The 24254-nt window shown below is 38.4% G+C and overlaps 1 protein-coding gene across 1 annotated transcript in view; it reads right to left on the bottom strand.

The window, feature by feature from the left end:
- Nucleotides 1-24254, bottom strand: part of SLCO5A1 (solute carrier organic anion transporter family member 5A1) — a 149661-nt gene that overhangs the window by 55065 nt on the left and 70342 nt on the right. Inside the window, 1 exon segment of the mRNA XM_027064446.2 lies at nucleotides 8474-8638. Coding sequence (XP_026920247.2) covers nucleotides 8474-8638 — 165 coding nt within the window.

The raw sequence follows: 24254 nt of genomic DNA, 5'->3' as shown, positions 1-24254 counted from the left end.
AAAAGAAGCAAGAGAGATAAACTAATAAAATGCTACCTTTATAGGGAGAGAGAGAACAGGGACAAGGATGCAAGCAAGGCCTCTCTGAATGTCCTTTGTTTTACGGTTTTGACTTCCCAATCCTGCAAAATGTATTACATAACTTTTTTAAATTAAGTTAAAAATATAAAAATAATCCCTAAAAACTGAAAACAAACTAAAGCCAATATACTCCCCAGTATATCGAGTTGGTGGCATAACCAGAGAAGAATCATTTCAAATAACTTTAGGTCACACTATTTTACACAGCCGTTAAGAGATAGCCTAAAGATAAGAAGAACCACAAAGAAGTCTAAAACTGCATTTCATATTTCATGGTTGGTAACAATACTGATATTTGGTTTGAAGCTATTATACACACACATACACACATATATATACATGTGAAACTATTACACACACATGTATACACACTTGGATAAATTATTCTAAAGTCATTAGGAAAAAAAAGACTTTCAGAATTAGAGCAAAGAGATACAATATAATATCAAAGAAGTTAATTAATAACCTGTTCTTAAGTTTGAAGCAAAAATATCAGTATAACTTCATGATCTATTTTTCTCTTTATTAAAAAAAAATTTTTTTAAAAAGGCCTAACAACAATGACAACCTGGTACCAATGAGCAACCCTACTGTCCAGATGGTGATCTCCAAATATCATTTTCCTCTAAAAGGAACCACAGCTCCTTGCAGAAATATGACTGATCCCAAGTCTAGGGCAGGAAACATAATATAAGCAAGTCATTTTTTATCATGCCAGAAACTGAAAGACTACTGAGCCAGTGCCAAAGGATACAGGTGCTAACTTGAAAGGGCACCCAGTGACCAAAGACTGGACAAATGGAGCATCAAACAGAACAATGACCACTATGGATTAAAGCACATCAAGCTTATAAATAACCATGAGTTCATTATATTTTCAAATTTATTGGTGACTATACAAATCTGCTAGAATATAAATTGTTACTCTGGAAATTGGTAAACAAAAGGAAAGAATAAAAAGAAATAAGGGCATTTGGAGAACTGGCCAAACAGGAAGCTGGTCAGTTGGTGAATTAATTAATTTCGAGAGACAGACAGACAGATGGAGATCCATGATACACTGATATGAATAACCCTCCCAGCAACTTCTGTCTGTCTCCTGCCCCAGGAGGTTTCTGCTGCTTTACTCCTATGATCGAGACTAAAAAAATCCCTCCTTACAATTTCATTTGAATGTATTACTTTGCCTAACAGGCGGAATTTAACAAAATGCCTTCAAATTGCCACTCTAAATCAGACTAATACAAAGTTTGTTTTAAATCAGAAAACCTGGGGTGCCTGGTTGGCTCAGTCGGCTAAGAATCCAACTCTTGATTTTGGCTCAGGTCATGATCTCATGGTTCATAAAATCGAGCCCCGCATCGGGCTCAGCACTGACAGCATGGAGCCTACCTGGGATTCTCTCTCTCTCTCCTCTGCCCCTCTCTTGCCCAGGCACGCTCTCTCTCTGTCTCTCTCTCTCAAAATAAAACAATATACTTGAAAAAATAAATAAGTAAAAAATAAAACTTTAGAAAATAAATAAATCAGAGAACCTAAGATAACTTTTTAATAGGAATTTAAATTTAACAGTTTCTTACAGAGGGAGGTGGGTGTGGGATGAGCTAAATGGGTGATGGATATTAAAGAGGGCACTTGTTATGATGAGCCCAGGTGTTGTATGTAAATCACTAAATAAATCACTAAATTCTACTCCTGAAACCAGTATTACATTATATATTAACAAACTAGAATTTAAATAAAATTTGGAAAAAAAAAAGAAAACAAAACCCCCCACAGTTTCACAACATATAAAGGGGGAAAAACTAATTTTTACTGAGCAGCTTTTCATACTAGGTATGAAATGCTTTGAGATATAATTATTTCATTTCATTTTTTCAGTAGCCCTGGGATATGAACACTCACATTTTACAAATGAGAAACAAAGTGGTTAAGTGACTTGGCTAAAATCATGCATTTAGTTAAATGACAGATCTGGGATTCAAAGAGAGGTCTGTGGATTGCATCAGGCTGCCCACAGAAAGAAAAACAGATCATGTGGATGTCAGACATGGCCAAAGTTGGTGGCGATGCAAATTACTAAAAATACCACGGAAATGATGACTTGCTTAATAACTAATCCCCTTGTAAGAAAATAAGTCTATCGGTTATATGGTTAAGAATAAATTGATTTCGTACGTGTGGCTTTAGGAAAATTATTTAATCTAAGATTTGCAAAAAGGAAGAAATCAGAGTTCACTCCAGTCCAAACTATTATTTTCTAGATTAGAAAAACTATTCTCTGATAAAGAAAAACTGATAAACTTACAGTTACACAATGGGCCAAGATGCCATCCACCTTATGTACTAATGTACCCTGGACTAGCTCTGAGGGGTAACTTTACAGGCCTGAGACCCACCTGGGCTGCCTGCTGAATCAGGGCACTGACTCCTAGTCAAGATGTGAAACACACAGATTAATATTGTTGATCCCAACCTGGATCTGAGGAGTTTGGGGATGATTTGTACCAGCTTTTAGCACTGTTTATTGATAAAACTGAGTGTGAAGATTTGTACCTGGTCTCGCTAAGACCACCTGGAGAGTTCCAATGCTAAGGTTGGTTATGGAGCAGGAACTCACGGGACCAGCAAAATACAGAAAAGAAAAATATATAAAAATATTTTGAGGGGCGCCTGGGTGGCTCAGTCGGTTGAGCGTCCGACTTCAGCTCAGGTCACGATCTCACGGTCCGTGAGTTCAAGCCCCGCGTCGGGCTCTGGGCTGATGGCTCGGAGCCTGGAGCCTGCTTCCGATTCTGTGTCTCCCTCTCTCTCTGCCCCTCCCCCGTTCATGCTCTGTCTCTCTCTGTCTCAAAAATAAATAAATGTAAAAAAAATTTTTTTTTTAATAAAAAAAAAATTTTGAAATATAAAAAGTATTATAGGGGGCACCTGGGTGGTTCATTCGGTTAAAAATCCAACTCTTGGTTTCAACTCAGGTCATAATCTCACGGTTTTGTGAGTCCAATCCCCGCGTTGGGCTCTGCGCTGACAGCAGGGAGCCTGTTTGGGATTTTCTCTCTCCCTCTCTCTCTGCCCCTCCCCCATTCACACTATCTCTTTCTCAAAATTAAATAAATAAACTTTAAAATTTTTTTTGAAATCTATAAAAAGTATTATGAAAATATAACACCAGCTGAGCCTCCATCTGGGGCTCTGCTTCCTAGGTGTTTCAACTATATGTCAGTGGTGCCAGATATAAGAGAGAAAACTGGTCCTGCCATGCCACCCAGAGATGGTCTGTGACTGACAAGGACACTCTTATTTCAGTGCTGTTGCCATGGAGTATTCATGTGTAAACATCCTCATCCTAAGTCCTCTGAATCTTCTTAAGCAACTGAACTCTGTGTAACCACCACCATTAGTGCATTGGCTAAGGATCTGCCACATGGTAGGCACTCAAACATGTCTTAAATTAACTGGCTAATCAACAAATAAAAAGAATCTGAGTATCTTAACTTACTGTCCATCATTACGTTCTACAAAAGTCCTAATTAGCACTGAAGAAAAACACATATAATTTAGTGTAATAAATACCTTTCTGCCCAAAAGACAAAGATCCTGTAATTGCCACTCTTAGGTCCTAATAGCCTCTATTTATCTCAAGATTGTTTAAAAGTATGGAAGTGAGAAGACTCTAGCAACTGCAGCAGGATGTTGGTTTGCAGGGACCTTCCTCTCCTTTCCCAGAGCACAGCGTGTTCGAGCGTCCACCCACATCTTGTGGAATCCAATGTCATTGCCTGACCTTGGAAATGGGCAGTGCTGCTAAGTGCATCCATTCTTAATATGGTCCATTTGCACTTAAAATTTTAATGTTAATGTTAAAAAATCTATGTATACATTTATAAAATTAGTATAAAATGTATTTTTAAAGAAAGTATTTTTTAATGTTTATTCATTTTTGAGAGACAGACAGAGCGTGAGCAGGGGAGGGAGAGAGAGAGGGAGACACAGAATCTGAAGCAGGCTCCAGGCTCTGAGCTGTCAGCACAGAGCCCGACACAGGGCTCAAACCCACAAACTGTGAGATCATGACCTGAGCTGAAGTCGTATGCTTAACCAACTAAGCCACCCAGGTGCTCCTATTAAACTATTCTTATAAAATTAAAGAAATGGTATAGAAAAGCTGTAGATGCCCTCAGAAGAATGAAGCAAATCAAAGCATGTGCATGTCTCTCTGGCTTCTAAGGATCAGGGATTCCCAAAGGCTGCAATCTGAGTTCAGTGGTACTGCTTTGAATCTCATCGACAAAACTTTGAATCAGTAGCTAAAGACAGATGGCAATTATTTGGTTAATTTGACAACAATAAAAATGACAGACATTTAAAAAAAAAAAATCACACCCCATCCTAATCCCCTTACCAAAGAAATAAGTATTTTGACTATTCTCCAATGAAAAGCAAAATAGAGTTCTCCATGGCCATTTCTCTTGCAAAGACCAAGTGTCTAACCCTTTATAATTCTGCACACAAAAGGGCAGGACCCCAGAAAAGCAAAGGTGATGCTAAAGGACACCGATGCTCTGAAAATGAATGTTGGTGACCATGGCTCCATGACAAAGGCTGCTATAGAAAGGGAAGAAGTTGAATCTTAGAATACTATTTCTCTGAAATAAAAAAAAAAAAAAAAAATTAAAAAAACAACTGCCTAGAAATGATAAAATAGCATAGGTATATTATAATATTTCAATAAGAATCACATATGGATATTTATATACTCCAACACACTAGCCTCCTGGCTCTAATTATTTGCATGTCTTTAAGCAAGTTATGTAAATTTCCCTAGACGTTTCCTCAACTGGAAAATGGGTATAATCAAGAACACCTACTACACAGGCACTGGTTACATGGATTAAGTAATGTCCATATGAAAAAGTTTAAATAGTGTCTCCTGCTTAGTAAACACTCAGTAAATGTCAGTAGTCGTTTTATTATCACCACGATTAGTATAGAGCTGTCATTCTCAGACCTGTTCAAGCTGCATGACCTCAAATGGAAGGTGCTACTGTCAACATCATCAATATTAATTTTCTCCTTATAATATATGATTAAGTTGGGGCGCCTTGGTGGCTCAGTCGGTTAAGCGTCCGACTCCAGCTCAGGTCACGATCTCGCGGTCCGTGAGTTCAAGCCTTGCGTCGGGCTCTGAGCTGATGGCTCAGAGCCTGGAGCCTGCTTCCGATTCTGTCTCCCTCTCTCTCTGCCCCTCCCCCGTTCATGCTCTGTCTCTCTCTGTCTCAAAAATAAATAAACGTTAAAAAAAATTTTTTAAAAATATATGATTAAGTTGTATTTCTCAATTTATATTGTGCCCATTTGAAGTTAGGGAAGATTCAGCACAAATCACTAGTCACCACTTCATTAAATCCTCACAACATCAACATCTAGAAACAGGGGAGCTATTGTCTTCATTATACAGGTAAACCTCAGTTTCAGCTGAAGTGTAGGAAGCAAATCGATTTGCCAAAAGTAACACAGCTAATAACCAGCAGCGGCAGGATTCAAAGCTGCTCTACCTCCTCCTTCAGGGCTCTTTCCCTTCTTTCAGCCTTTCCTACAACAGCAACCTCATAATAGTTCATTTGAATCAACAAATGTGACCCTAAATGGGTTAGCAGAAAGACCACAAACGAGAAGAATGAAACATGAACCTGGATTCACTGCCATTGTGTAGATACAAATACAGGCCGCTCTATACATATCTTATGGCTCTGGTTTGAGTCTTTATAGACACACCATCATACCCTACCTCCCCCTCCACCCCCCACATCCCAGCCATACATACACAGGGCACAGTGCTGTGCACAGAGCTGGTACTCAAGGACTATAGGAGACAGATACATGTATGGAACTTCATCTCTACCATATAACACAACACGAGCAAATGGCTCTGGAAAGGCCAAAGTATTTATCCAAATAATCCTCTTAAATATTTTTTTTTTTAAAGAGAACCTTAGCTTGAAAATCTTGTCAGATGAGATTAAAACTATTTTTAATATTCTTGTTCAGATACATTTCTTAATTCTCCATGTCACTTGCATGCATATAAAGAGAATAAAAGATTAAATTAAACTAAATAAGTTCTTTAAATATATAAATCTCTGCTCAGAGGGTAAGAAGAAGGATTCAATTAACAAAAATTCAAAAAATCAAGGTAAGCTTTATAAAGGATTATCATCCTTGTTCATCTTATTGTTATATGACAAGCAATCTTCCACTCTTAATTAATCTGAATACCTTTTGACTATTATTATTTGTTATCTATCTAGAAAGGAAGGAAAAGGAATATGAGCTGGGAATAAAAAGCCTTTTATCAGAACACAGGAGACTATTAAACATAATATACATTGCATTCACAATGATTATTAAAACAAAGCAAAACAAAACAAAAACTACTGATGACAAAACCAGAATGGAATTGTCACTGGGTGATGTTGCTTTTTTAGTCCTGATGTTAGAACAGGGGACGAACTAATTCCGTGAGCTAGCTTTATCTAATCCTGCACCGTCCTTCACTGAGGGTGCCATGTTCAGTGACTACAGCATTGACCACACTGCTGTGGGATTCCATAGTGAAACACCCCAGGTCCAACTGAAACCTTTATTTTTCCACAAGTAGTTTTATGTCTAGCCTATGCCTCCAGCAGTGTCCAACAGATAGCCAATATGATTCAATATGCATCAATTCCTACCTGGCTCAGCACTGTACTAATGCCCCTATAACTATAGGGGTCAAAATGGCACCTCTGGAAGAAAATGGGATGATCCAGACAGCTCTGTTCCCCTAGTCTGGCTGGGACAGGGGTACATAGGATAGAATAGCAGTGTTTCTCGATGTGGGTCCTGAAGAAAACTGTTCATGGGAGAGAAGCCATTAAAAAGTTGGATTTCATAGTCAAATGTATTTGGGAAAGACAGTACCCTTGAGCCTTCGTCTGGGAGTTTCACCACACAGATTGGCATATTAAGGGTAATGAAGAGTCCTGTGGCAAACAACTGTAATACATTGTTCAACTCAGCAGGTCCCCAGTTTATTTGACTGTGAATCTCCGTGCCAGTAACACTTTCTAATACTGAAACTTAGGGAAATGCTTGAGACTACTCTGCATTTATCAGCTGTGTGGCGTCAGCTCTAGCTACAAGACAACACTTGTTTCCCTGACCAAGAATTGTTGCTCAAAGGATTAGTGTAAAAATTAAATTAGAAATGCATCATTCAGATTTTGATCTATAAATTCTATTTTATACATGTCTAAGTAAATATGTAATGAAAACATATTTTGAGAAACAAATGGGGAAAAAATATTTTGGGGTGACAATTACAATGGTCCAAAGCAGTATACCCTTTACAAAAATATTTGCTACCAGGGCCCTACCACCCAGTATGTAGGTCTTTTCATGTGGAAAATGAAATAAGAAAACAAAGTGATCACCTAAATATTTCAAGCCAAACTCTCTTTCTACAATCATATAATTTTGCCTGCTAACTTCCAGATAATTCTAACTTGCCAAGTTTGAATCCAGACATGGAGGATAAAGTGGGAGCCAAAGTCATCAGAAAAGGTATCATAAGTCCCCACTAAACTGTTTAAGTAATACTTTAATAACAAATTGAGCCTTAGAAAGATACAGTCATTTGACCATCTTTGAAACCACTAAGGAAATATCTAAAATATTATGATATAATGCACTGAAAATTCCCCCCATATCTGAGAGTTAATGTCCCCATATTTCTGAGCACCTAATATACTATGAAAAAAGACCTGAGTACTATGTACAATGGGTACACGTATCATAGCCTCCAAAAATCATTTTCCCAGACATAAAACATCTTCTAAAACAAAATTCATAGATTTCCTTTATAAGTTCAAGTATCTCCAGTAATTCGATCAAGATCCATTTATATTCATCAAGAGGATATCCTGGTACCATGGACCTGATCTACTTTTCATATTATCCATTCAAAAAATGTTTTCATTAATTTTTCAAAATTTAACTCACGTCAACCCATAAAAAGATATATTCATATTTAAATTTGAAAGCCACTGCCTGTTACATTCTTTTTAACTGAGAACCACTAAAAACATAATTATGCAAAGTTATCCCTTTCCAAAATACAGTCGGTAAAAACGTCACACAGTAACACAATCTGAGTCAATGAGAAAACAGTCAAGGACCCCTTCCTCCTAAAATGGGGGTGGAGTCTGGGGGGGGGGGGGAGGCAAGTAGCCGTTAATGAATTTATTAAACACTTTGATGTTAGAATGAACTTTCTCTTCAACTCATTGCATTTTAGTTTAGTGGTCAAAAATGATCATGTTTTCAAGGAGCTCTAAAGGCAGTGCCTTACCAGTGTAGATGCTGGCATTGGAAGCTGGGATACCAAACTGTGACTCGATGAACTTGGGAATGAAGGTAATGAAAGCAGTTACAATGGCACTCTCAGCTGTGTATGACAAACTCACAAAAAGGAATGTCATGTTGCTTAAGATCCTGACAGCTGCTCTTGGTAGGTCTACAAAATGACAAAAATGACAAATGAATGTTATAAATAAGGGATGGAAAGTAAAATAAAATTGAATTGTTTTTGAAATGAACTGGAAATAGCCATTCAGCAATATTCGAGACTATTGAATAGAGAATAAAAGAAAAACTTGATGACTGATTAGAAACCAGCCCCTTTATTAAACAGATTTGGGTGTTCTTTTTTTTAATTTTTCAACTAGGATAAAGAAATTTGATAAAGTAGCAAAAAACATATCCATACACAAATAACCTTATAGGAGGTATCCAACCTAGGACTTCTGTTTTAAAAACTGTTTAAAACAAATCATTTACATTTTTATTAATTAAAACAATGTTATTCTTTGTTAAGACCCAAAAATATACTACATGTGCAAAAGTACTTGCAATACAGTCCTACATTACAGTTTCCCATTCATTCACCAGGCACTTCCCCGAGAAAATGAACTTCTGAGTTGTCATGTTCCTGACCCGGCACTGCAGACACCCACAGCAGGGGAACTGGTACATGACTTTAGACATCTGATCTTCCAGCCTCATTATGAAACAGGAAATGATGCAGCTAAAGGGGCTTAAGGGACAGGTCACCAGGTCAGATACTCCAAGGGACTCTGGACTGGGGAAGGAAGAGAAATGATCTCCAAAGGACAGCCCAGAGGTGGGGGCTCAGCACCTGCTCAGGTGTCTCTCAAGGGAGAGACAGTAGTCTCATCCTCAAGTCTTGGCGTTTATTTCATAAAACTTGCCATATATATGCTCTAAGATGTATGTCCAGGTGTCTTCACTGCAGCATTATTTGTAATAGCAAAAATTTAAGGAAAAAAACTAAATGTCCATCACTGGAAAATGTTTAAATAAGTTATGGCACAGCCAAATAATGAAATACTATGTAGTAGTTAAAAAATGATGTAGGTCTAGATGTACTGGCCTAAAAGGAACTCCAAGAAGTATTTTTATTAATGAAGAAAACAAACTGCTACAGAAATATACATATACATGTGTATGTAAATATATATACACATATTTATACATATATATATAAATAGTATCTAAGTAAAAATCACACAAACCAAAACAACGCATTTATATGTGGTTGAATATATACTTCCCAATATATACAACAACACCAAGAAATTCTGTAAGTAGGAATAAGATTGGGAAAGAGGAATAAAAGGGGATGCTTGTGCATATACTTTTGTATTTTTGCATGTTTATAATGTGAATTAACTCACTTGTATGTGATCTTTATCTACATATCTTGGAATGTATCATGGAAAAGTGAAGCTGTATTGTTTCTGACATGTGCAGCATCTCAGTTATGAGAACAGTTATCTCCTTATTCTACAACATAATAAAATCATTTCATAAAAATTAAGCAAAACTTGTTATTAAAGTTATAATTCATAGGCTATTCACTAGAATTTAGAACTTAGGAAGTCAAGACTATCTGCTATTATCATTTAAAATGCAAATTAATTTTAATGTTCTATATCTTAAGTTAATTGTTTAAAGTTTCAATGAACATTTTAAAATAAAATTTAAGATGCATTCTTCACTTTTTAACATGGATAAACACACCAGAAAAAAATAATTACTTCATAAAATGACCTAATATTCTCTTATAAATATGCAAATAAAAAGGTTGTATCTAAAATTTTTAAATTAGAAAATTAAGATTTTCTTTTTTTTTTTAAGAAGATTTTCTATCAACACTTGGAGATGCAAACTAAGTTTATTTGGTATATTAAAAGGCAATGTGTTTAATCTAAAACATCTGGTGAAATTGTACATTTTTAATCCAAGAAGATAACATATGCATCACGTGAATGTTTTAAGATACTAGTTATAGAAAACTGAATTTTCTTTTATACTCATTTGGTATGATAAAATAGCCCACTAATTTCAAAGCTAACTAAAAATATATGTGATGTTGGGGCGCCTGGGCGACTCAGTCGGCTAAGCATCAGACTCTTGATTTCTGCTCAGGTCATGATCTCATGGTTCGTGAGTTCGAGGCCTGCATCGGGTTCTGCGCTGACAGCATGGAGCCTCCTTGGAATTCTCTCTCTCTCCTTCTCTCTCGGCCCTTTCCCTGCTTGCTCAGTCTCTCTCTCTCAAAATAAATAAACTTTAAAAAAAGTATGTGTGACATTTCTGTCTTCTCTTTCATTAAAGAAAAAAAGTGTTATTCAAGAAGGATTTAGCAAAAGTTGACTTTCAACAACTTCAAGTTAGCTTCCTCCTTTCTTCCATGTTCCTCCTTCTGTTTATTGGAGCTAAACCTTCAGCATACATGTCCCACAGGAGCAGGGGGACCAGATATCCAGGGTTATGTCTTTTGCTGCTGGGACAGGGAATTTGTTCAAATATAGGAAGAGTGGGTTAAGTAAGTACATTGAGACTAATTGCAATCAGTTTCTAATGGCCAGAGAAGGGAGTTACAAATATGGACAGGGGATAATTACATATCAGGTTGGAACTGAAGGTAATGGTATGAATTCATGGGATGGATAGATAGATAGATAGGTAGATAGATAGATAGTTGATAGATAAGATGATAGACAATAGATGGATAGACAGATAAAGATGTTAGATGATAGATTTGTGTATGTGTGTACATACCATATTTCCTAATTCTCTCTTCTACAGGGTTTAGAAGTAGTATAACACCCTAGGAGCAATGAGCCCATCTAGCACCAGTGCTTGGTTTTTAAAGGCCATCTTCCACTAAAAGGAACCAAAGCTCCTTGGAGAAATGTCTAACTTCAGAGCTGAGGCAGAGAAAATACAACATGAGCCTGGAAAATCTTGTTAAACAAGAAAGTAAAGTGCTCAAAGAATGATGGAGACTTGCCAGAAGGATACCAAAGACAGTTTGAAGGATCCTCAATAGGCAAACTGGAAGCAATTTGAGGTCAATGGATGCTAAAAGTGGTAAGTGAAAGTTTAATAGAAATAAGACACAGTCAGTCCTCATTATTCATAAATTTAGTATTTGCAAATTCACCCACTCACTACAATTTATTTGTAACTCCCATATCAGTACTCGCCAGTGATGGGGTGGGGGGGTCTCATTCAAGGACATGCACAGAGTTGCAGGACACACACATTCTTGGCTAAGGCTGCATGAGGCCTCTCACTTTGCCTTCTCGGGTCAGCTTTCATGCTGCAAACAAGTGTCCTTTTCACAAGATATTGTCACATTTTTAGCATTTTTGTGCCTTTGGTGATCTCCCTTTTTCAAATGGCCTCCAAGCATAGTGCTGAAGTGCTGTCTAGTGTTCCTAAGAGGCTTTCATGTGCCTTATGGAGAAAATACATGTGTTAGATACACATCCTTCAGGTATAAGTCATAATGCTGTTGGCCACGGGCTCAATGTTAATGAATCAACAACATACAGTAAAACTTTGGATTGCGAGTAACTTGTTCTATGAGTGTTCCGCAAGACGAGCAAAGATTTTAATAAACTTTAACTTGATAAACGAGCGATGTCTTGCAATATGCCAAATGTCACATGATCACAACTGAACCAATGGTTCTTCTCTCTCTCTCCCTCTTTCTCCCTCTCTCTCACTTGCTCACTGCAGGATTGTGGGTGATCGTCAAGGCAATGTCACATTTCTGTGAAATCCTCAAAAGGAGGCAAAAGCAAGTGTCATTGAATAGGTTTCTTGTTAAAGTTGCATAAAAAGAAAAAGATTCCATTGAACCAGTAGATAGCAGTGATTCTGTTATTGGTAATGAAAGTCATCCTACACAATAACCCTCCTCTGTCTTGTCTCCCAAGGGTAAGTGCAGGTTAATTTGTTTATTTTTCTTTATTTTTTATTATTTTGTGTTATATTACAGTATTGTCATCATTTTTACACGAATATTTTTGGGTTGTGGAATGAATCATCTGAGTTTCCATTATTTCTTGTGGGGAAATTCACTTTGATATACAAGTGCTTTGGATTACAAGCATGTTTCCGGAATGAATCCTGCATCCAAACCAAGGTTTTACTTTATATTAAACAAGGTGTCTTTGAACAGAAACACACATAAACCAAGGTTATGTATTGACTGGTTGACAATTATGTTGTGACAGGAATCCACCCCTGTACTTCCCCTAGAGCAATGCTTCCGTATTCCCTGACTCTATGTTCATGTTATTTTATGAAATATAACTACCACGAATCAGACTCAACTGGATTTGCATAGTTTCAAAGTACCTCCCCACAAAATATTTACAAATTACTTATTGACTTATAACTGCAATATATTTATTAACTTTAGAGAAATCTGGTAGATACAATCTTACCCAAGAGATAAAAGTTCACTAGGAATTAGCATTATATACCTTCTGTTTTAAGACACTGAACACAGCATCATCTCAGTTGTATGCCTATCAAACCCAAATTGAGGGTCATTCTATAAAGTTATCAGCTTGTACTTTTTAAAAAGATCAAGGTCATAAAAGATAAAGATATATGAGAAACTGATCCAGATTGAGGAAGACTAAAATACACCATAACTAAATACAACATGTGATCTGTGAATTGGATTTGGACATTTATAAAGGGCATTGTTGAAATAACTGACAAAGTTCGAATAGAGCTTGTGGTCTAGGTGGTAGCACTGGATCAATGTTCATTTCCTGATTTTGATGGCTGCCCAGTGGTCATGTAGGAGGGTGTCCTTGTATCTAGAAATCACACACTGAAGTAGTACAGGACAGCAGAGCATCATGTCCACAGTTTCTCAGATGGGTCCAAACCATTGACAATTGGAGAACTGGAGTACAGCTCCATGTGCTACTTCTGTGGCTTTTACATAAATTTAAAATAGTTTAAAAAACACGAAGTTTAAAAACATAAGCTAAATCCATACATATGCTGTCAAATACCTGATTTTTATGCTGTACAATATATTTTAGATAAGTTTATTAGTGTCGTTTATAACCGTCATCGTAAAATTAAAAATGCAGCAGTACGGGGCGCCTGGGTGACTCAATCGGTTAAGCATTGAACTCTTGATTTCCACTCAGGTCATGATCTCACTATGAGGTAGAGCCCTGCATCGGGCTCAGAAGTAGGCATGGAGCCTGCTTTAGATTCTCTCTCTCTCTGTCTCTCTCCACTCCCCCTCCGTCTACCCCTCTCTGCCTCTTGCCCACATGCACGTGTGTGCTCTTTCCTTTTCTCTTAAAAAATAAATGAATGAGTGCATAAATAAATAAAATTTTTAAAAATTCAAAATGCAGTAAAAAGCCTGATGAAGGAGAGATGAGATCATGATAGTGATTCTCATTTTTTTATTGTTTAATGTTACAAAATGTTACAAATTCTATTGTAAGGGCAAGCTGACACTAAAACCAGAAATGCCTTAAACACTAGTAAAGGAGGAATAAAATTCAATACAAAGCACCAGAACTCAATAGCATGTAATATAAGCTATACATAGAAATCACTTTTAGCAGAAGTGTTACTTAAGGAGTGCGGTTGTGATGAGCACCAGGTGTTGTATGTAAATGTTGAATCACTGGGTTGGACACCTGAAACTAATATTGCATTGTCTGTTGGCTAGCTGGAATTTAAATAAAAACTTTAAAAAAAACAAAACCTGTTAACTATCATTGGAAAATCCTTTGCTTGTTCCCACGTGCACATCCACAGTAGTGCAGGCAACCAGCCGGCATGTGCACCTGGACCGCGTGTTGAGTTACATGGTGATCGTAATGGTGCTCCACTACAGTAAATTTGATGGAGTCCCCCACTGACCTTGTTTCAGAAAATCTGAGATGTGTGGGGTGTGGCTGGGTTCCTGTGGAAGCTGATTAAGGGCAGAGGCAATATCTTCTTGTTCTCCGAGGCCTCGCAGCTCACAGCATAAAATGAGGCAGCAGGTGTTGATATCTGTGTAAGTTTTTGACCATCAGGCAAGTGTGCCCCAATATGTGTGAATATTTTGTGCTCAATCATAAAATAAGCCTACAACTTGAAGTATCTACTTAGAATAAAGTGGGGTTTTTTTTTGTTTGTTTTGTTTTTTGTTTTTGAAGAGTAAAGCTTTAAGTGAGCCTGGGTTTCATAGGAACCAAAAGGTGGCAGGCATCTTTTAAAGTGGACAGAGGGTGAAACTCACTGGGAATACATTTAGTCTGGTGTGAAATGGATCCCATTCTGGAGATAGGTCTGTGGGGCACTACCATGCTGAAAGACCCCTTTTCAGTGGTTCTTTATGCTGATGTAGCAAGGTTTGTAGCATGTGACCTGATATCCCAAAACCAGTCGATTGGGCCAGGCAAAGAGGCTGGACTCAAAGCTGCTTCTGGAAGGTAGCCCTGTAGCCAACAGGCCTGGGACACCCCATGTGAACCACATGCTGGCCAAGCCCTTTATTTCACGCCCCTTAGTGTTGGCACCTGAGACAGAGAGTGAACTAGGCAGTGAGTATGAAGATTTGAGTGAGAACATAAGTAAGGAAAAGGAACTGAGCCTCAACCTGCAGTTGAGTATGCAGAGTGGCTGTGGGTCCAGAAGCAGGGACCACATTCCCAGAACTGCCAGGGGCCCTTAAGAGAGCCTTACACTAGAACCCCACTATCTTAGGGGCAATGAACTTGCTTCTGTCCTTTACAAACTGAAAGCGCACATCATGCCTTTTTGTCTTAAACTACTGAAACAGACTTTCTTACATAATGATAAATTTGAAAAAGATATACTAACAGAGAGAATGACCAAGAAAATAAGAAGGCTTGGCTGCCATGAACTTGACCTCACTTGCAAGACCCTTAAGACAGGGTTGCTCTCCACCCTTCCAGTTCTGAAGTACTGTGATTGCCCACCATAAGCTCCCTACATGGCCATGGTCTTTCTTGTCTCTACTATTAACTGTATCCCTCACCAGTCTGCTTAGCAAATGTCAAGTTCATCCATCTAGTCTATAAGAGACAGCCCCTCCGGACAGACAAGTGCTCCTCCTCTGTGCTCCCACAGCATGCCATCCATACTGCTACTCATCAAGTCTTCCATAGCTGTGTGTGTTTACCTGTTTTAAGAGAGTGTAAATGCTACAAAAGTAGGACTGTGGTACATCTGTATAGCTTCATCTCCTAGCATATATCTGGCATTTAGTAGGTACTCAAAAACATATTTGGAATGTGTTTATTAATATTCATTATAAGATCATAGCAACAATTTGTACTAAAACAATATCCACATACTTGTAAGAAAATAAAGTCTATTCCAAAGATGCCTAATTTCCTCCTGAGGAGTGAGCTAGTTTTTAAGAAAGTATAAGATAAACGTTGGTCCATATAGTGGTAGACTTACCAAAACCACAGAAAAAAGTGAAGGACCAAATATATAATCCTTTTCAAAGTATGGCTTTTGAGAGCTAAAGAAACCTAAAAGAATTTAGATCAAATTATAAACTAAAGATTCCATTAAAGAAAACAATAAAATGCTAACAAGAGAAGAAGGAGGAAATATACAGTATTCATTCATCCAGCATATCTGGGAAAGAGGTGTTTGGTATGCTTGAATTTTTCAGATAACTGGGCATTTGCCTCTTAAAGCAACAAAGCTGTAAACATTTTTTTCTATGAATTAACTGGTATTACTGGAAAATCTATAGCATAATTTGACATTTTCTTTAAGATTCAAAGTCACAATTATCAATGATAATATCTATATGCTAATTTGTTTTAATATATTTTTAATCCTTCTATTTATTTTCTGATCTTTTTTGGTTGCAGGAACATTCCTTCCCTATGATATGTCATGGTGTCTGTTTTTGTCTGCTGACATTCTACTTCCACATCAGCTTTTCTCTGTTACGTTCTTCTAAGGACCTTTATTAGGTAGACATAGATTTCAATTTTGTTCTTTTGACATCTATTTTTTTTTTAAATTTAAACTGGGGATAGGATGAGGGGTGTGGTTTTATTATTATACAAAATGGATGATGGGAATGCAAACTGGTGCAGCCACTCTGGAAAACAGTATGGAGGTTCCTCAAAAAACTAAAAATAGAACTACCCTACGACCCAGCAATTGCACTACTAGGCATTTATCCAAGGGATACAGGTGCGCTGTTTTGAAGGGACACATGCACCCCCATGTTTATAGCAGCACTATCAACAATAGCCAAAGGATGGAAAGAGCCCAAATGTCCATCGATGGATGAATGGATAAAGAAGATGTGGTATATATATATATATATATATATATATATATATATATACACACACACAATGGAGTATTATTCAGCAATCAAAAAGAAGGAAATCTTGCCATTTGCAACTACATGGATGGAACTGGAGAGGATTACACTAAGTGAAATTAGTGAGAGAAAGACAAAAATCATATGACTTCACTCATATGAGGACTTTAAGAGACAAAACCAATGAACATAAGGGAAGGGAAACAAAAACAATATAAAAACAGGAAGGAGGACAGAACAGAAGAGACTCATAAATATGGAGAACAAACTGAGGGTTACGGGAGGGATTGTGGGAGGGGGGATGGGCTACATGGGTAAGGGGCACTAAGGAATCTACTCCAGATGTACAACATAGTGATTCAACAATACATTCTATGCTCACAATTAAATAAATAAATAAATAAATAAATAAATAAATAAATAAAATAGATGAATACTATGAAATACTATGAAGTTGTCGACTGAATTCTATTACCTGGAAATTAACATTAATCCCAGATATAAATGATAAACATCAAATACCAAACAAACATACTGACCCTTGTTAATGCTTTTTGTAATTTTTCTGACATAGATATTTTTGGGCATAATATGTCTTCTTGTGGAAAAAATAAAGATTTATCTAAAGTTTAAAGCCCATGTCTAAATTCAAATAAAATAAATATCTTTTCAGAAACAATTTATTGACGTAAAATTCACATAACATATAATTAACTATTTTAAAGTAAACGATTCAGTAGTATTTGGTACGTTTACAATGGTGTGCAACCACCACATCTATCTAGTTTCAAAATATACTATTTTATTATAAAAATAATGTAAGCATTTATGTTCAGGAATGATATTGGAACTCACTTTCATTTTATTCTTTATAACTTTATGCACTTTCTAAATTTTCTACTATGGGTATGTATTGCTCTTATAGTCTAAAAAAACCAACCAAACAAACAAAAAACTGCAATTTTAAAAGGATGCAACAATATGTCCTCTTCCAGAACAAGTCTTCCCTGACTCAGGCAGCTGACTTAGGAATTCTTCCCTCCTGCTCCTTCAACTTTCCTTAGAATGTACATACCTCCATTTAAAGACTTCTATTGTATTATGTGTATTTTCCTTTCTACCTCCTAGTTCTTCATTCTATAGTAATTGGTCAATAAAGATATTTGTGAAAGACAGAAAGCAAGAAAGCAGGAGAGCAAGAAAGCAAGCAAGCAAGCAAGAAAGAGAGCGGGGCTGGGAGGGAGTTGTTCTCCTGTGTAACACGGCCAACATACAACCCAAGCGTCCCTGTTTCCTGCTCATCTTCTTTGAAACTAATGACCCCCACTGTGTTCCCTAATCATAAGTCTCCATGAAAATATTGCAGTTTTCCCTTCCCCTCCAAAACAGTCTGGCAAATGGCATTCCCTGCTTGCCAAAAAAAAAAAAAAAAAAGAGTAGAAGGAACTAGGTGACTTTGCATATCAGAATCCCCTCTGGGCCAGCATGTGAAGCTCCATGGTCATTTACCTACAGACAGTGGACAGAAACAGCAGCTGTCAAGGCCCAAGATACATCACTAGTGGTTACTGGCCACAGTACTGTTGTGCTTGTTTAAATCCAGCATCAATGAGCATTTTTATATATAACTTTCTAAGTAGATACTACTCTGATGAGTAATCCCACAGTTAATTTGCACTGAATATAAAGAAAGTGCTTTCTTTTTCAGGAATTCTTTGTTAGGCCTGTTACCATTTACCTCCTAAGCTCTAACTCTAAAGGTCTGGCTTACCACAAGATAACATATGTACAACAAAATAAACGCAAAAGAGAAATGAAACAAGGAACCAGAGATAGAGAAGACATAAATACAGCAGAACATCAAAACCAGAAAAAAAAGGAATTAAATATGTCTATAAGATCCTTGCTGGGCTTCAAATTTGACTCTTCTTCCCGGCCACCAAGACAAAAAGTTGTACAATCATCGTTTGCAGAAACGATCTAAATGCTTTTCCTCACTCTATTGTAGACTAGTGATTCTCACAGTGTGGTCCCTGGACTACCAGCATCAGCATCACCTGAGAAGCTGTTACAAATGCAAATTCTCAGGCCATACCCCAGGCCTCCTGACTCTAATGCTCTGAGCCAGGACCCAGCCCTCTGGGTTTTAAGAAGCCCTTATGGTGCTTCCTAGAGAGCCCAAGTTTGAGAACCACTGTTTTCACTACACAGGGTTTTATATAAAGGGCAGCAGGCAATGCACCTATGGCAAATATGGGGAATTCAAAAGCAATGGCTTTCAAAACAAAACAAAACAAAACAAAACAAAACAAAAAACAAAAGCAACAGCTTTCAATAAAAGCTGCAAACATAAAACTAACCTGTAATTCAGCAAAGGAACAAAGGCAGGATGCAAGAGGGCTAACATAGCATAGACCAGGCTTTGGTGATCCCTCTTTGCTGAGTCAAGGATTGACCCCAACATATCCCATACTATACTAGTTTTAAAATACGTAGCAAAGGGCCACATGCAATAGTTCTCGATGTTCTTGGGCAACTCAGATTTGGGATTTATTCCTTCTGCTCCTCTCAGCCAGCTCCTCTCCCCATATCTGAGATTGAAATCCTGAAACCAACTTTGACCCCTTCATCCCTCATATCAGTTGCCACATCCTATAGACACAACCTCTCTTTCCCTTCTCATCACTCAATAATTCAGTCATCAAATATTGACTATCTACTAAGCAGTATAAATTCATCAAGGTACATGGTGGACAAAATATCCTTGCCTTCATGGGTCTTACTTTCTCACTGTGGAGACAACAAATAAGATAGATAAATAAGTAAAATATATAATATGTTAAATAGTGATGAGTACTAAGAAGAAAAATAGAGGAGGGCAGGAGATAAGAAGCTTTGGAGAGGAAGGTGGAGATTTTTAAAAAGGGTGACCAAGCAAGGCCTCACTGAGAAGGGACACTTTGAGTAATATCCTGCAGGATGTGAGGACTTCTGGGGAAGAGCATTCCCAGTACAAGAATGTCAAATGCAAAGGCCGTGAGGTGAGAATATGCCTGGCAAGTTTGAGGACCAGTGATGAGCCCAATGTGGCTGAAGTGGAATAAACAAATGGGGCTGTAGGAGGGAGATGGGGTTAAACAGATAAGCAGGGACCAGATACTAACCCTGGTAGGTCATAGAGGGAGGAGACTTTTCTGTGAGTGAGATAGGAGACCGCAGAAGCTGGCAGAGGAGAGGCATCCTTCTGGCTGCAGAGTTGAAAGCAACCAAGAGGGAACAGGGATAGAAGTAGGGGGACTAGTTTGGCAGGCTACTGCCCTTTCCTTGTTTGCCACTCAAAACTATCGTCGCCTCTCCCTGGGACTCTGCCATAGCTTTCCACCTGGGCCCCTCCTCCCAATCTACCCCTTTCCCTCCCTAATCTACCAAATGGAGTGCCGTCAAATGTCTGCTCAAACCTCCCCACTGTCCCCCTGGGAAAGATTCCATTAAAAGTTACTAGAACTTGAGGCACTTGAGTGGCTCAGCCGGTTAACCATCCGACTTGAGCTCAATTCTGATCTCACCGTTCACAGGTTCAAGCCCCACATCAGGCTCTGTGCTGTCAGCTCAGAGCCTGGAGCCCACTTTGGATTCTGTGTCTCCCTCTCTCTCTGACCCTCCCCCATTCGCACTCGGTGTCTGTCTTTCTCAAAAATAAATAAACATTAAAAAAATTTTTTCTTAAGTTACTAGAACTCAAGCTCTCTACAACACAATGTGGCCATGCCTTCCCTGCCCAACCTCATCTCCCAGGTATCTCCACGTACAACCAACCACAGTACACTTGCTCCACATTCTCAAACACATCTACACAGTCTGACCTTGCCTTTGCTGTCTCTGACTGGAACCATCCAACCTCCACCTACTGAAACCCTCCCAGCCTGCCAGGGTTCTCCACCAATCCCACCTCCTCCATGAAACCATTCCTGACCCCTCAAACAGATGTTCCCTTGCCTGCCATTGAACCTCACACCATCGTGTCAGTCCTCCTTTCTGGTCTTTCCATCTGTACTCGTCCTGTCTCCCTCCCGGGACTACAAGCGCCCTAAGGGCAAACCATGGCTCACTCCTCTTTATCTCCACCGCAGCATGGCGTACAGCACTTCTACAGAGTGACTCGTCATTGAATTAAGTGATGCCAACACAATCCTTCAGTGATCAAAATTCCATAACCTCCAGTAGCCATTTTAAATCAGTTCATCATTTCAGAATAACTATTTTATTTAGTTAGGATTATAAACATACTGCAATCTACCATAGACAAAAGTCTGGAAGAGAAGAATCTGTTATATTTTATGCTAATTAATAATGCTAAGCAGTTAAAAGATTAAAAGTGGACACAAAAATAAAAAATTTTTTCTTATGATTAACTGTAACCAAAAGTTTTCCATTTAGGAAGATATCCAGCTAAATTTGGAAGACACCAAAATGCTGGACCTCAAACCTCAGGAAAATCGATCTAGTTAAGTATTTTAAGTGTTTATTTTTATTGGTAAGATTTTGATGCAATCAATGTTAATCTCTTTATGGAAAGGTGATGCAGACACACTAAAAATTCTACTTTCTCCTTTGTGGTGTTTTAAAACAGTCTTATTCCTGCATAATTTATAACAAGAATCTAGAAACACTGAGTCAGATTTCCCCAATGTCTATCATTAAAATGTGGAGGCAGAGAGTGGATTTGTATGGTTCAAATCATTTTTTTAAGGAAGTATAAGTTATTAACTTGGGTATCTTGTCACCTCCTCTTTGAAGAAGCAAACACTGGTATCCAAATTTCAAATATTAAGTAAAGGGGCACCTGGGTGGCTCAGTCAGTTGAGTGTCTGACTCTTGATTTTGGCTCAGGTCATGATCTCAGAGTTGTGAGATCGGGCTCTGCACTGAACATGGAACAGCTTAAAAGTCTCTCTGTCTCTCTGTCTGTCTCTCTCTCTCTCTCTTTCTCCCCCTCTGCTCCTCTCCCCCGCTCGTGCTCTCTCTCTCGCTCTCTCTCTCTCAAATAAAATTTTAAACTTTGGGGGCATCTGGGTGGCTCAGTTGGTTAAGCATCCAACTCCTGGTTTCAGCTCAACTCATGGTTTGTGAGTTTGAGCCCCGCATAGGGCTCCAAGATGACATTGTCGAGCCTGCCTGAGATTCTCCCTCTCCTTCTTTCTCTGCCCCTCCCCTGCTCGCTCTCTCTGTCTCTCTCTCAAAATAAAAAAATAAAAAATAAAAAAATAAACAAATAAAAAATATGAAATAAGACCTGAAGGATGGAGCACCTGGGTGGCTCAGTTGGTTAAGTGCCCAACCTCGCTCAGGTCATGATCTCACAGTTCATGGGTTCCAGACCTGCATCCAGACCAGCCTGAAGCCTGCTTCGGATTCTGTGTCTCCCTCTCTCTCTCTGCCCCTCACCTGCTCACATTCTGTCTCTCTCTCCCAAAAATAAATAAACATTAAAAAAAAATTTTTTTTTTAAAGACCTGAAGGAACCCTCCTGCAGAAAGCTGGACAAGGGAAAAAAGAATCTGAGAATCACACTCAGACTTAACTCAAAATGAAATCTTAGCAACCATTCTTTAATTCAAGGCCTCAATGAGGGATCTCCCTTTCGTAACACAAACTGTGTCCACAGTGGAATGACTCCAGGAGATGTAATTTGTCCTTTTGAAAAGCAGATTAAATATTAGACTGTCATTTCCTATAGGTGATAGGTATTATATATTCTGGAGAAAATCACTAAGTACAAGATAAATAGGAATTAATCGTAAATATTCTATTAAACATGATTCCTACATCATTAACATCATGTGAACCATTTTTAGCAAAACATTTGCACTTTATACTCCCATTAAAACAGAATTCCTTTCTAAAAGGACAAAGTGCTTCCTGAAGTCCCAGTCCAGATACAATTAGAGAACCCAGCACAAGTGAAAGTAAAAATGAACCAGCTCTGTATCCCAATCAGGAGGTTTAGCTGCAGAAGCGAGATCAGTCATCACAATGAAGGCATAGGATGAAAAAGCTGGGAATGTATCAGAAACACTGACAGAAAATCAGAAAGGAAACAGATTTTATAAACCAACTACCCATCACTGCTAAAAGACTCCTCTTACTTTTTTTCTTTAAAAGAAAATATCCTCATCTATCATACTGAGCACAGAGAAGACGGAGAGGAGAAATCCCTAGCAGTACAAGATGATCCACAATAAAATAGTATATAGATTCAGTTTTGAAAAACAATCTTAGAATTCCATAACCACTTTTTCCACTTTTGAACACACATGCCTAAGTGCCCTTTCCCATGGAAGTAGGCCCTGAGTCAAAGATTCAAGTCCAAGCAGTTTATTGGGGAGGTTCAGAAAAAGCTGTTCAGGAGTGCCCAGGACACAAGAGTCGCCTACAAGGGATGTAGAAATATACCTCAGAACTGTCTCACCCATCAAGTAGGGAAGCTGGGGTGTTCATCAGCCAGTGGTTAAGACTGCTGTGGGGAGGGGGAGACCTGGGTGGCTTAGCCAGTTAAGTGCCCGACGTGGACTCTGGTCATGATCTTGTGATTCATGAGTTGAAGCCCGACATCATGCTCTCTGCTGTCAGTGTGGAGCCCGCTTCAGATCCTCTGTCCCCTCTCTCTGCCCCTCCCCCACCCTCTCACACATAAATAAACATTGGGTGGGGGGGGAGAGGCTGCTGTGTGGGGAGTGGGAGAGTATTAATTCCCTGGCACTTGATACCAGACTCAAGTAGGAGCCAAGAGGTTTCCCAGCCCACAAAGAAAATCCTCAGGCAAGAAAGACCTTCAGACCTTCAGGAAGGTACCAGCAGCCAGCAGGCCTCTGCCACAAAGACGGTAAGGTCCCAGAGGGAGATGGGACATGAACATCATTGTCTACACTGCATCCTCCAAAGGAACGCCATCCCCCTCTCCAGTCATATCTGTTGTTGGTGTTTGATATCAGTCTTCTCTTCCTTTTCTCTATTATCCAAGACAGCATATATTTCACATTTAAACATCTACCCCTAAGCTATAAGATATACAATCTTAGCTTACGTATGTCTTTATTTTCCCTTTCACTCTACTCTATATTCTTTATAAATTAAGACTCTAAGTTGGGGCACCTGGGTGGCTCAGTCAATCAAGTGTCCAACTCTCGATTTCGGCTCATGTCATGATCTCACAGTTTTGTAAGATCAAGCCCTGGGGGCTCAGTGCTGACAGCATGGAGCCTGCTTGGGATTCTCTCCATCCCTCTCTCTCTGCCATTCCCCTGTTCAAATGCTCTCTCTCTCTCTCTCTCAAATAAATAAATATTTTTTTAAAAGACTGTCTATTCTTGTGTTGTAAATTCTTTAATATCAGTCTTGCTCT

The sequence above is a fragment of the Acinonyx jubatus genome, chromosome F2, assembly GCF_027475565.1.
Source record: "Acinonyx jubatus isolate Ajub_Pintada_27869175 chromosome F2, VMU_Ajub_asm_v1.0, whole genome shotgun sequence".
Lineage (NCBI taxonomy): Eukaryota > Metazoa > Chordata > Mammalia > Carnivora > Felidae > Acinonyx > Acinonyx jubatus.
The sequence above is the reverse complement of the archived record's forward strand: the minus strand, read 5'-3'. Positions and strand labels throughout refer to the sequence as shown.